This window comes from Strix uralensis, chromosome 5 (assembly GCF_047716275.1).
Source record: "Strix uralensis isolate ZFMK-TIS-50842 chromosome 5, bStrUra1, whole genome shotgun sequence".
Lineage (NCBI taxonomy): Eukaryota > Metazoa > Chordata > Aves > Strigiformes > Strigidae > Strix > Strix uralensis.
In genome coordinates, this window is record NC_133976.1 from 39292776 (window position 1) to 39308808 (window position 16033).

Below are 16033 nucleotides of genomic sequence, written 5' to 3' on the forward strand. Positions count from 1 at the left end.
AGGGCCAAGACTGACTTCAGATCGGGCTGCTGAGGACCTGGTCAGTATTTCACAGAAGAATGCCAAGGCACAGCAGTGCTGGGGCACCATGCTGGTTGGTGCTGCCTTCAGCAAGCTTCTGAAATTTTGCCTTAACTGCCATTGTGAAAAGGTAAGCAAGAACGGACAAGGATGTCTCAAAACAGGACTGAAGAATTTGGTCAGATCAGCAAAGAGCACAGATAGTTGGGTGGGGTCTTCTTCCTGCTCTCGGCAGTTTTGTTGAATTTACTTGGCTTTAGTGGTATATCAACAATTCTTTAACCAGAACGAACAGACTCACTAGTCAGTTTGGCAAGAGCTGAGCTGGCAGGGCAAGAGCTGGCAGAAGAGACAACGCCAGCTGCTGCAGCATTAGCACCATTTTATCTGTAGATGTGGACGGTGAATTGCTGGGCTGCTATGAAAACATCTCTCTGTCTCATGCTGTGGTAAGTACAAATACCCACAGACAGTATTTGTCCCTTACTTTGCACCAGTTCCTCCTCTTCTCTCATTTTAATCCCTCTGTACAGTACAGCAAAGCAGAAAGCCACACCTAAAGTCCTGTTAGATAAGCTGAAGTCTTTCTCCCTGCCAGTGACTGATTCTCGTATTTGGGTATGAGCTATCATTTTAAACTTCCCAGTGGCTGCTGTGTTTAAGTTCCTTGTCTTCTTTTCTCCCATCTTCCCCCAAAGTAACTTGTTGCTGAACCTGTCATACTTCCCTCCATCTCAGCATGAATATTAGGAGTCAAAGGGCATTTCAGCTACTGACAAACCTATCTGCAAATTCAAAATAATTCACCTTAGAATGATTTTAATTTGTATCAACAGCTGCTGTACCAGCAGGACTCTGTGAAACTTCTAATAATGTGTTATCAACAGAGGCTTTTGCTTGTGATATCATAGCATGTCTAACATGGCTTTGATATGAAGCAAGTTTGAAGGTGCTATGAAAGTGCCATAAGACTACCATTCTAGCAAGACTGAAGAGGTTAATAAAGGAGAGATATATTTTATTGATGCATTTGTGTGCATTTCCTGTCAAGAATGAAAAATAATTAGCACTGAGATAACTTTTTTCCCACACTGTCACAAAGGACAGGAGTGCTTCATGTTAACTGCTTCTTAAAGAAGCCTTGAAAACTAAATGCAAAATGTGACACAGTGCCTAGGAGAAGACAACTTACTTGAAATACTATGCACTGTTCTAGCACAGATGGCACGATTTTTAAAAGGAATGTTCCCTTTCCACTTTTTTTCTTTCCCCCTTCCTCTTCCTTCAGGCACTGGAATTAAATGTAGCTGGATCCAGCCTCAGATGAACTACAAAAATGTATGAAACAGGGGACTCTCTGACGTAATCTAGACTGTATTCCCGCCCTAAGGCAGGATCAACTGCATCTAACCCATTTCTGAGAGACATTTCTCTGTCCTGCTTTTTAAAATCTCCAGTGATGGAGACTCCACAGTCTATTAAAGTAATCCCTTCCAGTGCTTCAAATGCTTTCCTTAGGTCTAAATGAAACCACCCTTACTGAGAGTTAAGCCTGATGCTATCCACAGAGAACAGATCACTTTATTCTCTCCTTCTGTGCAGCAATGTGAAATGAGGATTATTTTTCACTGGACTCTGTTCAGTAGGTTAGCATCCTTCTTTAATTTTCAGACACCAAACTGGACACTCTATTACAGTCAAGACTTTATCAAAGCCAAGATAGAGTGGAGAATAATTCTGCATGTGCTACAGATGGTGGTCCCATTTGTATGGTCTAGGACAGTGTTGCCTTTTTCCTAATTTTTAGTGAGTGGTCTATTAGCAAACAAAATACATAAAAATTCTGTTCTACAAATCTATAGGAAGTGCTAGTCCACATTAGCTCACCTTATCTTGCGTCTTGTCTATAATAATGCCCGGGGAATGCACATGCTACTTCATGCCCTGCTTATGAGTCAAAAAAAGGCGCCTTGCAAATGATAAGGGACATGAAAGTGGAGTTTTGCTGTAGAAGTGAGAAACTGCATTTGCAGGACAGCGGGAAGTACTGCAACAGTGGGGCATGGAGGGAAGCAGAACTTGAGAATGATCATCCAAAGCCTTTTAGTGACCCCCCCTCATTGTTCAGGTTGGACTTTTCCTGATTTATACGGACTGGGCATTCTAGAAGGGAATTAGTCACTACCCTGCAATCAGAAATTTTATGTACAAAAATATTTTCTTATTTCTCTGGTTCTTCAGATTTACGTATCATAAAAGATTTTAAAAAACTGTTTTCCTTATAGCTATCTTCTCTTGATTTTTGCTTTATTTAACAGGAGCTTGGAAATTAAAGAAACTGATACTTACTCACTTAAGGGATGAGTTGTGATTTAACTTTTTTGCATGTTTGACAGCAGTTCCATTCAGGTCCAAGTCATCTGCAGAGAACTTTCTTTTGTATTATAGGTTAAATTTTGGGGCTCCTTCTTTTTAGGGCAGCATATGGCTTAAAAGGGAATCTCAGAGTAAAAACCCTGCTATCTGAAATACCCAGATTTTTATTTAATAATGGGTATGGGCAAACCCTTACCACACGGTTTTCTCATCTTCACTTGCCAGTAGCCCTGTCTGAAGGGTATGAGATTGCAGCCAATTCATGCAACACCTAAATCATGCTGTTTTATCTGTACTTGTGATCACAACTGTTTGGAAAGTTTGATTTCAATAGCAAAATATCCATTATGGGCAATTTGTTAGACTTTTAAATTTACATCAGGAGCCTACGGGGAAAAAAAAAGCTGAAATAGAAATTCAATTCATATTTCATAAGCAATTAAATAGCTACAAATTTTAAACAGAGGCTTACAATTTTTGAGTCTGTTTCTATGCCTCTCCTCCCCGTCAAATCTATGGGAAAATGCTTAATTTAAATTCATAGATCAGCTATTGAGGTATTTTAACTGACTGTAATTTTAGGTTAATGACTACTTGCAATAATAATATTGAAAAATTATCTGATGTCTACAGCATATTTTCACTCTCAGAGGACTGTATGCTCTATGGAACTTTTAAAAAATGGTCTGCTATGATTTTTAGAAAAATATTAATCTGTATGCTTACCTAAGTAGATAAAATCAATTAAAGGCATTAATTAAATTTGGGTACTGATATAGCAATCTGCTATCCAGTTAAATTAAATGTTACTTATTAAACCCTCTAGAATAAATGTTTGAAGAGGTTTGTGTGACATCTCAATCGTAGCTTCCTCAGGACAAGGACAGTTCAAGTACATGTTTGGTGGATGTAATGCAGTGAAGAATTCAGGTTAACTTGCTGCAAAGTTTGCAACATTCAGCAAAATAATGCTCAGGGCTGTGTTACCCTTCTGACAGGTGTATATCTGAGAAGGATAAGCTAATGTCATCTGCTCACCATGCCGCTCCATTAGACTTACTCATTTGTGTTTGTAGCTGAGCAGTTTTTGTCCATTCTTATTCTCTCTTACCCTATACAGTCAGACTGGCTATTGATGCATTCCATTTTTATGGCTTTTTCTTCGGCAGAATCATCTTATTGTGCTCTCACAATCAGATTATGAAAAAACAGTGGAACATCGACCTTAACTGGCCCACTTTCTGCAATCAAACTTAAGGTATGAACTCTGATCTATAGGGCACATAGGCCCTGACTCAACAGGCATGCACACTTATCACACCAAGGCACCTGACGTGTCCTGCTGAAGAAACTGGGACAGCTCAGCAGCATGCAGCCAAGTACATGCTTGAAAGTCTTGCTGAGGTAAGTCTTAGGCAAACTGTATCTTAGCTTGTGTTTCAAAGACTGTTCATAACATCACAGTTTTTGAAAATAGTTTTTATTTCACTGGTTGCCTGTCAGTGGTCCAGCTGATTAAGTCATTTGCCAGTAAGATCTGTTATGAAAAACACTTGAATCAAGGCATTTGTCTTGACAGTGAAGTCATTCCTGTGGCATTGCAGCTCTTTTGGAAAATGATCATTGGACAAGCTGTCCACCAGAAACAGCAACTGAACATCTTGTTAAACTAGAGGTATAATACAAAAATGAAGGAGGAGAAAGTGACAGGCACATTGCTACACAAGAGCCAGTACGAAAACTAACAAATAAGAACTTGCTAAGATGGGCATGAATACAAAAGCAGCCCATGATGCTTGGGTTAACCTGCATGTGTGATCACAGGGGTACAAGTCCACTTTGGTAAATCAGACTGTAAGATCCAGTCACTGTTTTCTGTTTTTCTTAAAGGATTGTAAGGATTTGGAAAGCCCTTGGAGCAGGTTCAACTTTTAGATTTTTAGAAAGGAAATGTCTCTTTTCTGAATGACAGAACAGACAGTATAAGCAAACTGAACATCACTTCATCAGACATGGGAAAAGTGGGTATATTGTCTGAACAAAAACTGGAAATTACTAAACCAGAAGGTCACAGCAATCTTAAAAAACAGACAACTGAAGAAAGAGAAAGCTCAAGGACAGTGTATTTTTTTACTGCCCAGGACTCTAAGAGCTAGCAGCTATCAGAATATCAACTCATTAATAGAAATCTGACTCCACCTTTCCAGGAAAGGATCTATTTTATCAATCATGAAAGGCTGTTTTTATAATCCATAGGAGAAAACTATGCCTTTGCTGAACATGAGCACACCATGAAATGCCTACTGGCGTAGTTTTGTTTTATATCTCACATTTACTCGCCACCCAGGAAAACTGAGCATAGTAACTAACTCCATTAATCACTTCACATCAAGCTGGAAATATTAATATTTTAAAACTATCACAACACATCCTATTGATTGTTTACATTGGCAATGGATTAATTTTCCATATAGAAAATCCACTTTCTACTACCTTCTACATTCAATTAGCCCATACTTAGTGAGTCCTTACCTCACTGAACTAAAGTGAACGAACCACAAACTAAACTCAGTCAAACCCACAAACCAAACCAACTCTCTTGAGAATGCCAACATGTGGCATCTTAACAAAATTTCTCCATGGTTGTGCCTCCTCTCTGGGAAGGTCTCAAACCTTTAAGTGGATGATGAGTGCAGGAGATGGGAGGCTCATTCCAATCAAGTAGAACAGCATTATAATGTCCCCCAAAGTTTTGGAATCTGGTTGACGTTATTGCCTCACTGGACTTGAGACTTAAACTGGTAAGGTGTTTGCTCTGCATATCTAAAGATACTTTATCCAGTACTTCCTTGGGGTGCAGAGCCACCTTTATATCACCAGGTGATTTCAAGTCTTGAGCAGTGAAAAGTTGCTTAGACTGAAGATTATTTATCCTTTTTATAGCAAAGGAATTATAAAGAGAAGTGAAGCAATAGCTAACTTGAAATAACATTCTATATTATGTACATTGAGTCTCATGTATTTGATTCAAAATGAGAGTTAATTTGAAAGAGGACCAATGGGAGCCCCAAACCCTCCTGAGTAATTTCCTAAAGAAATGTATTTTCTAGAAATTAAACTTTGCTTCCTTAATGAACACATTTTGAAGAGATGAGTTATTGGTATTGTTGATTTAAATTACCAGTGCATCCTCCTTGCAAAAGAGCAGTCTCTTTTGAGGATTTATTGTAAAATAAAATAGTAGACAAGGATGCATCTTATTTGTTTGTTTTCCCCACAAGGATATATCATTAATGTGTTTGTAAGAACTAATATGCATGGCCCCCAAATTACATCTGTGGAGTCATTATAAAAAGTGCTTACTGTATTGCCATATAATTAGATTCCCTATGCTGAATATATTATTTCAAAGCTGTCAGAAGAAAATTACAGACCTTGTGTAACTCCACAGGAGTTGGTGACATGATTTCTTTCATTTCTTGCTTAAATTTTCTCAGAACCATGGACTTTCTCCCCACATCTGACGGCAATGTGTTGCTACGAGTAGCTTGACTGTAATGTGGCCTTACAGTACTTCTTTCCTGGAAGCTGGCTTGTCTTCCCAGCTGGTTACGAGGTTGTGTGTTTTCATGATTCAAACTCATTGTACTTCCTGACATAATTGTGGCCTAGAGCATTAATGAACAGGTTAATTTTTAACACAGAATGTGGGTTAAGTGGTTAATTCACAACAGTAGGAAAAACATCTCTATTCTTTGTTAAAACAATCACTCAGGGCACAGCAAAAGGCAAGAGGATAGATGTTCAATCTGCTTGCAAGTCACTATAAAATAAAGGACCACAACAAAACACAGCAACAATAACAGAGCCCTATGGGCAAAAGTCTTCAGATGGCATTTCAAACTAAAATACTGAGCACTAGAATGGCTATGCTGGTAAGCTAGTCCCCTGGCAGACTGAAGAGTGTGTAGTATAATTGCTTATTTTAAAAATATTTTACGTGTAAATAAAGTGACATTTAAGTTGCGGCATAATTGCATTTGTTGGAATTGGAGCTATAGAAGGCATTTACAATTCAGACTGTGTGTGCAAGGTCAAAAAATGTTCAGCAGAGTATATAGGCAGCTCTAGAGTCAGCACTGGTGGAGAGTGTGCCTGTATACCATCCCAGGCCAGGGAAAGCTCAGTGCAGGTAATCTCACTGCCTGGAAAGAAACTTTGCAGAACACACATATTGCATGAGTAACTACCTTAGCTTAGCACTAATACCACAGAGATACAAGCCCAGTCTCACTGCTGTTTATAATCTCAGTAAAAGCTAGTCTTTTATGTTAGATGCAAGAATACATGGAGGGTGAACTCTTGAAAGATGACAATGGGAGTCATCTCATCCCCTGGGTGGAATGGTGGAAGAAGCACCTGTGCACAGCAAGGAGCCTTCTTCCTTGTGAAAGACTTTCTGCTCTGGGGAATGGGAGGCAAATGTGCTTTGGCACAGCCACCATACAGAGGTGTCACTGCTGGGATAGTGTACACTGAATTTCCTATTTATTCTCCCTGGTGCTGATGGACAACTGAAAACAGAATTAAAGTCCATAACCTGAACTTTGACTAGGACAGGATGCAGGCAGCCTGCTTGAAAATGAGAAGTAAAAATGAAGGGGGAAAAAATAATGGGAAAACAGGCAAATAAATGTTTGCTTCTGACTCTCATGAGCATGTCTGTCACCCTTCTTTCTCCCAGCTCCAGCACTATTTTCATGACCAGATAATATATTGTAGCCTTAACAGTCTGTCTTGTGCTCAGTAATGACTGATATTGCTGCCTGATGGAGCAAAAGCATCCAGAGGGCTTGGCAAACGGCAGTTTTCTTTGCTCTTTGGCTGAAGACCTTGAAATGAAAAACGATAAGGAGTCCTTGACTATTCAATGGCACTTCATAAAACAGAGGCATCGCTATTCTCAGCATCCTGACATACTGAATGAGTCTTGCTTTCTTTTCAGAGCTTTGGGCTGTGCAACAAGGTGCTGCTATAAATGATACAGCATCTACAGTTCTGAATTTCACTTCTGTGAAAGGCTGAGGAAAATGCAATGTGTTAAAGCAACTGAATTCTGGTCAGCATGAATGATCTATTTCCATTTTAGTATTATCTATTTCCATATCCTTTTATTGTGCTCTGAATATTGAAAATTGCAAGAGAAGCCTGCTGTACTGAACCATATCTAACTATGGAATTAAACCAGTATAACATTTTCTCCTACATTTCTCTGGTTTGCAATAACAAATACATGAGAATCACATTTTGCTACCCATACATGCAATACAAAAGCCATAAATCTGAGGAAGTAAATTAATCTGAACTGAGAAACTTTCACCCAGTTATGCCATTCACATTCCTCCTGGCTGCTAAAGGACGTTATATAACATAAAAATGAAAATGAGATTCTGCCAGTTTTGCAGCTCCAGGAATTTAAAAGAACATAAAAGAAAATATTTTAGAACCTTTCATTCCATAGCTTTAAGTGGCAGTATAATCTTAATTGTTCTGATTAGACAACTTAGTGAAAAGGTGGTTAGAAAAATAAAGACTCAAAGTTACTCTGTCTTTGTTCCCTTCCCTCTCTATCCCCCTCACAATCTAACACGAAGCATGGTTAGATTTGCAATTAACTTCAGGATGAAATGTGAAAATTTGTTACGTAGTGAAGAAACTGCCGTATAACGAACATTTCTCACACTGGCAGCTTTTTTTGCAGAGTGGTAAGATTGCAGGTAAACATTTTGAAAAGCTGATTTTCTTTTATGTTCATCTTAATCAAATTAAGTTTCAAAGACAACCTACAACATGCTAAGAAAAGCTGCATAAAGCGTCTGTCAGAGAATGGGATGCATTGCTGCAGGAAGGTTATGCCCATTTAAGAAGTTCTGTGCCATTTGCTGCCTGTGCAGACAGCATCAATGGTTATGCACAGCAGAAGCTGCAAGTCAAAAGCTCTGGGGTGAACATGTTTATAGAATTTTGGTTGCATTGTACAAAAGAAAACAGCTCTGGTTAGGGGCGGGGGAGGCAGCTGCACAAGCAAAAATATAAAGGTAAAGGGTAGGTACCAAGAGAGTCATGTTTCTCAAACACAGACGCCTGTCAGCCTTGTCCTGTGGAGAGGGGTTAAAGCTTTTAAATGAATTGGTGTGATTAGTGCAACTTAAAAGAAAAAAAGGAGAAAATAAAATGAATGTAAACCAAAACAAAACCATTATATTTCTCTATAATTGGAAAGAAAGGTTAAGATTGTTCTACCTCTAGTTCCCTCAGAATTCCTGACTGGCCACAGGTCTCTAAATCCTCCAGAGCCTGAGACCAGAAATTTTCCTCCTGGTCAGCCTCGGTGTTATCATGGGTACCTGCGAAGCTAGATTTACAATGAGAGGTTAAAAAAATGTGGACTTTTTTTCCTTTGAAAAATATATTTTACACACGTGCCTTGCCACAGATTGCAACATGAATGACAGAATGTTATGGTAGGTAGGCAGGAGAGTGGGGAAGAATCACTGATCATGAGAGGCTGGATGGACATGCAGAGCACATGACAGACAAGTCTCATAACCTGGCAGTCGCTAGCAGCTGGCAGGATCTGAGCAGGGAGTTATTCAGTAAGGAGATAAGTGGATTCAAAGAACAATTCAATACACATTTTTACTGGATTGAAAATTGAATTTACTGGGACCTTCCTATGAAAATTAATGAATCAACCAGTAGCTGTGTGCAGAGCTGCTCTGTGTAACAAATATTTGCAATAAAACCTTTCAATCTCACAGATGTCTTCCAGGCAATATGAAAAGAGCCCTCATTTTTGCAAATAGTGTTTTGCAAAAGAGTGACAGTGGTGATTTTTACCTGATTTCTTCAGCCTAAGCTGCATTTATAATTATCAATTTAAGCCCACCTGACTGCCATCATATAAACTGCTCCAGTCATTTCATACACAAACACACAGAAAGTTTCAGGGATGGAACTGTCTTGCATGGAGACTTAGGTGTCTGGTGTTTCATAAACGCACCAAAGCCTTATTACTAGTACTCTTGAGCAAGATGTTGGTGACAGTGATGCTTAGGGAAGTTGCCCAGCAAGAGAGGTCTGATGAAAAACACCAACTCTGGACTGCAGCAACACAGCTCAAAGCCACACCATTACAGTGTATGTGTGTGGGGAGGAAGCAGGACTTTTTGCTGTCTCAGCAAGGGATATCAGCTCAATGAAGGTTCACACAAGCATCAGAGCTGCTACACAGGAGGGGGCTGATTACGTGAAAGGCACAAGAGAAGGATGAGGGAGGAAGGAAGGAGTTCACCCATTTGGTGGCAGCAAGCTGTTACTTTGGAGCAGCTGCTTATGGACTGCAGCTAGTGGTGCTTAACAGCACATAAACAGAGCAAATGCTATTATGGAAGCATCTGAGGCCTTGCTTGACAAACAATGTATTACTGAGAATAGCGTGAACTGTTAACAAAATAGCTTTTAAATAGAATTGCCCAGCGCAAGGGACAACAGCTTGAATGCTTCACACACATGATACTCTGCCTCAGAGATGCTTTCTTATAGTTACGATCAGTCAAGCAGACAATGGTCAGCCATTTCAATCTTATTGCAATGATTCTCTATCTAGCATCAGTGTCTCCTCCTATGATATTGCAATAGATACAGCAATGGTGAGAATACCTACTCAGATCACAGATGCAATTCCTCCCAGGCAAGATAAGAAAGTATTTAAAACATGATTTTAGAAAGATCCTTGACTTCTGAAATTAGCTCTTTCAGTAAACCTAAGTAGTTGTTTTAATAGCCAATGTTGAACATAGACTAAACTATCCATTACAATAACTTTCTTTATATTGCATACTAATATTATAAAGTGGAACTTGCATTAATGAACAGGATTATTTGAGGCAATTGTCTGCGACAGCAAAGACTGGATTTCCTAGAACTGGAGGTCCATTTCTTCTCCGACTTCTGTGAAATCTGAAATCATAAAGTCTGTATGTCTGGACCTCTTTTTAGCCGCAGCAATTCCTTTTTCTGCCCTCACCTACTCTTTTGCCTTTTCTCTGAGCCTTGTCTCCTGGTATGTGAAACGCTCAACTTTTGCATCTCCATCACAGCCACATGAATAAACTGATTTCTAGCTGAGCTACTGCACCAGAGAAAAAGAGGTACCAAAATAATTTCTCATCTAGGTGGATTTTTTTCTGAAACCTGAGAGATTGATTTTATGTCATGTGAAATATTGTTTGACCTATAACAAATGTATTTGTTTTTCTGATGCTTATTCAAAGAGCCATCAGAAATTTAGATGCATGAAAATGCTGAAGGAGAGGTAGTGGGACAGATATGAAGACACAGGTGCCTATGATTTGATTCTTACTGACATATGAGAAACAATTTTTTTTTTTTTTTTTTTAAATTCAGGAGGTGATAGCATGTTTTAGGATCTGGCACACTCATTCCTGTAAGTATTGTTTAATGTGCAAAAATTTTCCCTGGAGCAGGAACTACAACTGAGTTGTCCTACCTGCCAGTGAGCTACAGAGTGGTTTAAGCTCTCTGGTTTCATTTGCTAGCCAACCGAAATGCCATTGTCACTCAATAGCATGTTAATGATATGTTTTCTCTTTTACCCTGTTTTTCTCCTTTTTCTCATTTCAACTGTTTTTCCTTTCTTCCCCCTTTCCCCCCTGCCCCACCCCGTGCCTGTCTCAGCCCAGCCAGATCTCACTCCTGTGCACTCTTTGTTCTCCTACCTGGAAGTATTCCACTCTTCCAGCTGTCCCCCACCTTTCCTTTGGCCACCAGAGGCACCTTTCCACATCTTGCCCTCTTTCTTCATGCTTCTTATGCTCTCTCCCCCTGATCTTTCTACAGAAGTTTGCTTTAAATGGTTTTCTTGATTCTCTCCAGATGTCTCAGTCTCCTTCTGTTGCCACATATTCTTGGAAGCTGTGCTACACAAAATAAAGGTAAGAAAAAAAGACTTTTTAGTGTTAGATAAGAAGAAAAGTTGCTTAGCTAGAGGCAGAGAAGAGGTGGTTTTCTGGGGATCCCTGTAGCAGGTTGGAAGAACAGACATGTCCTTCTCAAATATTCCAGCACTTGGTATAGGAACACCATCAGGTATGGCAGAATTCATTTTACAGATACAGGGTTAAAATAATCATTATTTTAATTTGTATCATATATTTCAGCTGTTAAGTCACGTTGACAAGTAGAACAAGACTCTTTAATGTGCATGCCTTCTGTTGAATAGTGCTTTAAAATGGTAGTAGAATACATGCTTTTCATTTAGAAGATTGTATTTTACAATCCAGATTCCCAGTTCACTGCTTATCAACTTTTCCAGCCTATTACTTACGTAACTGCAAAACAGTAGGTGTTCTGGAATCTATGGCTACATCTCATCTGAGAAACAAAATATGAGCTTTAACTGTGGATAAAGATGTTGCTATTAAATTAAAGATATTAACTTGCCAAGAACGGGAGGTATGAAGAAAACTATGGTCATTTCCTTTGTTAAATATTGTCCTCTACTAGCCTATGAAAACTTCTAGTATGCTTCTGGCCAGTAGGGACCAAAGGAGCTGGATACGGACTGAGAGTTCAGACTTGCCCAGATCTTAGCTATCATCCTGCCAGACTTGTCTCCAGACAAAATGCCACTGGGCAATCTGCTGTATCAGAGGATTTGTCATTCAGATTCTGAAAAACAGCACTGGCATCTAAGCTTTGACTTGATTTGGATTTCAAAGGTAACAGACTGGACCTTATGGATTTACTTATCCAGTATGTTTATACAGGAACCAGAAAGGTTTTCTTTAGTACTAAACTTGAATTTCTTACAGACTGGGACTTTAGGCTCATTGTCCTGCTACACTAAGAAACTGTATTTCTAATGAAGGACACACATGTCTGCAAGTCCTGAGGATGGGTACACAGAGCACAGAATTCTTTCTGTGATGTCTGTCTTCCCTTGTCTGAGAAAGAACTGTTCTTTGGAAGGAATTACCCAAGTCTCTGCAGTGGTTCCACTGCCGGATCATTCATAGAATAGAGAATAAGAGACTTTTGGGTCTTTCACTATCTCCAAGCATTGTCAACTAAGCATTTTTCCCTCAGGAAGTTCTTTTGCCTTCAGAGAAATTCACTGAAAAGAGATTTACTACTCAGAAGAAGAGGAATGAATGCATGGCAAACTACCATAGCTTTAGACAAGACATTTCTACCTGGATCATTTTGTTCTCCTACTGAATCACTGAAGGTGTCTCAAGCATTTATGGAAGATGACTGTAATTTCTCTTTCTTTGCCCAAACCAAAATGAAGAATTTTCATGGAAGACAAAAGATTAACATGCCAGTTGTCTTTAGCCACTTTATTTGCAGGTTTATTTTGTGGAGTGGAAAACAAAGCAGGTTTTTTCTGAAGCTTACCCAGGAGAATGCTCTATTTTTTTGTTTGTTTGTTTATTCTTAAGATGTAAATGCTGTGGGTTTTTTTGTCTGAAGGAATTCAAAATAAAAATGTCTTGGTTTTGGCATCATAATCTTCCATAAATGTCACTAAACTACCCTAATAAGTTTCATGAAGTATAAATACTATTATCTTGTATTTAAAGGAAGAGCTGTTACAGCTGCATTAGAAAAATGTAATGTCATTCCAGACAGTAAGCATTCAGATTTGAGGCATTGCTGCAGCTGCAAATCAGAAAACCGAAACTTGTATGGGAACTTACCTGCTTGCTGTAGGTCGGTCCCATTCGTCATCACTCAGGCCTGTATCATGAAATGGGTGGTTTCGTGGTTTGCTTGGAGGGGACAAACTAGTCTGTTTAGGACTCCTCCACTCATAGGCATTGAAGTTGTATCCTGAAGCCTGATAGCCGTGTCCTAAAAAGATGAATTATATATTTATGGCAACGTGTATGTTGTAACGACAGAAAAGTGAATCTCTGAAGCTGGGTTCTCTAGAACTTGGATGTGGACTCATTATTGCTACCTTGTTTTTGCAGCAGTACTTAGATTATTTATGACCTAAATCATGCTTGGAATTAGGTGTGCTCTAAAGCTTCTCCTACGAAAGGCCATTGAAAGCAAAATCTTAAATACATCTAACAGTGTTCTCCTACTGTTTATGTCTCACCTGCTTCTGATGTTTAGTTCCAGACACCTTCACAATTTATCAATTTCCAATTTGACATCATACATTGAATACTAGTGAATAAATCATGCATGTTATGGATGTGTTACATGTATGTTAACATTGCCATGTGCAACACGCCCAAAATTAAACCTAAGCTATTAAGAAAACTGTGCTTCAGACCTATTGAAAAAGGAGTTTGCAAGGATACATTAAAAAAACCCCATCAACTTGACTTTTCAGATGACTAGCAAGAAAGGTTTTTCTTCCTCCTGGTAACTTCCTCAAATTTGGAAGCAACGCAGCCAATACTTAGTGACATATTAGTGTCAATTATGCACAATACTACTAATTTGTAGAATGGCCACCTAGATGCAAAAGCTGGCATGGTGCAGAGGCTCTCGAGTGACTATTAACTGCCAGACCAGGAAGGAGGGCGGCTGTCTCGGCACCGCTGAGGCAAGGACTCATTGATACAAATGCAGGACTGTGCTGTCGCAGCCCTGCACTACCCTGTATAAAGGCCAACATGGGAACCTCTATATCCATGCCCTTTTGTGGAAAGGGGTCTTGCACTTAGCAGAGATACCGCTTTTTGCTAGGGCTCTGAGCACTGAGAAAAGGCCCATCTCACAATGGGCGCATGTGCCCAGGATCAGTATACACCCTTGGAAAGTTCACCTTGCAGAAAGGGATTTCTCTATGAGCCATTTCCAATGTGTAAGTAGCATCAGACAGCCTTCATAACTGAAGAGTTTATTTCTGGGTGCTTTTATCATACAAGCAATGTTGGTATTAGTTCAATAGTATTTCTTTAACTGAATTAAGTGTAATTTGAATTTCAAGAAGGAACCAGACAGTCTGGCTTCCAAGTAATATATGAAGAAGAACACATGGATCGACCTGTCACAAGCTGATGCTGATCTGGTAAGCAAAGTTCATTGTGGTAGGGCTGTTTTATATATATATTTCATCTTGACATATTACTTTTTTAGCTCTATAGTTGGCATTTTCTGATGTGCATATTGGATTAGGAAGTTCTATTTTGTTGATGACTAACAAATATCATTGCTGTTGCCTCTCTAAAGAGGGCAATTTGCTTCCATAAATCAGTGTAGACCTGTTTCCCTCAAATCTCATATAACTACAGTTGTGTGCATTTTCCAGCTAACTGGCAGATTCTAGGATGGGTTTTGGTTGTGAAAAGGTGACTGCTGTGTGGGAAAGCCTCCGGATTAGTAAGGCAGACATATTAGACAAAGGTACAAAATGGGGTGTTAATTCAAGGAGACAAAAGAGTGCTCACCAGCATTAAATTAGTAACTAATAGGACAAAGCATTATCTGGTGCTACAGAAATATTCCCCAAACTCCTCAATTTGCTTAGCCTGTACTTATGCCAAGAAAGGTTTGGAGAGAAGCCAAACTCAATTTGACAGGTCAAGACAGAATGAACTTTAATAGAAATGTGGGTCACATTAGTACCACAGCAAGAGATAACGCGCAAATCTGATTACACTTGCGCTGTTTAGCATAAGTGCCATGTATCCAGCCAAGTCTGGGCTGATTTTTTCAAGGGAGTTAGAAAAAAATCTGCTCTGAGATACTGGTTTAGTTTTGGCATGGCATCTGAATCATCAGGACTTCAGAAAACAGTCTGGGCTTCAGTCCTTTCCACTGTTGAACAATTTGCTCCAAATGTCATCAATTCACTCAGGAAATGAGAACTATTGTCTTGACAATTTTTCAGCAATACTTAGTCTCAGAACGTAAAAATATCAGGAGAAAATCTAACATGTTTTACTTTGATCAACAGTTAAAAACATAAGAGCGGACAAATTTATCCAAACTCAACTCCAGTGAAATATAAATTATACAGAAGGAATATAGCCCAACACATTGAGTACTAAATAAAATGTTATATGTAACAGTAAATCAAAAGTAAAATGTAGAAAACAGGAGTAATAATTAAATGTATTGAGACTGTCTTGTTTAAAGTAAGTTGATGCCAAATATATGCAGTAAGGCTAAGAAATACTTAAAAATTAAAGAACAGAAAAAAATGGCTACTGGTAGTGACATCAGCTACTTCTTTATGTCAAGTAGCTCAGCAGGTTTCAAAGGAAAGATTCTGTTTTCCAGAAGAAACTGCCACGGTTATCACTGAGCAGGCACATTAGAGAATACCAATGAAAGTAATCAGCACAGAACTTCAGTCTACATGGGAAATCTGCTGTGCAAAGCTTGGTTTCAGTTCTCTGTGTGAGGGTAAAAAACAGCTGTCCATGAGCTACTACCCATGCTCCTGGAAAGCAACAGAAAGAAACAGAGAAATAAAATTGAAAGAATGTGTGCAACCAGAGCGAGTGAGAAAAAATTACTTGAGGTAAGGATCTACCTGTCCAAATACCTGCCAGGTAGTGGGAATACCTGCTTTACTATGGAAATA

General features: G+C 39.1%; 1 protein-coding gene across 8 annotated transcripts in view; it reads right to left on the reverse strand.

Annotated features, from left to right (window-relative positions):
- The window catches only part of GRIP1 (glutamate receptor interacting protein 1), a 341423-nt gene that overhangs the window by 3912 nt on the left and 321478 nt on the right, over positions 1–16033 (reverse strand). For 5 of the 8 annotated variants that reach the window (XM_074870519.1, XM_074870516.1, XM_074870514.1 and 2 more), the window contains 5 exons: positions 13182–13335; positions 11199–11399; positions 8701–8812; positions 8511–8555; positions 5832–6065 (listed from right to left, as the gene is read on the reverse strand). In XM_074870519.1, coding sequence (XP_074726620.1) covers positions 5832–6065; positions 8511–8555; positions 8701–8812; positions 11199–11399; positions 13182–13335 — 746 coding nt within the window. The remainder of the gene's footprint in view (positions 1–5831; positions 6066–8510; positions 8556–8700; positions 8813–11198; positions 11400–13181; positions 13336–16033) is intronic. The other 3 variants (XM_074870522.1, XM_074870517.1, XM_074870520.1) reach the window with 2 other exon arrangements.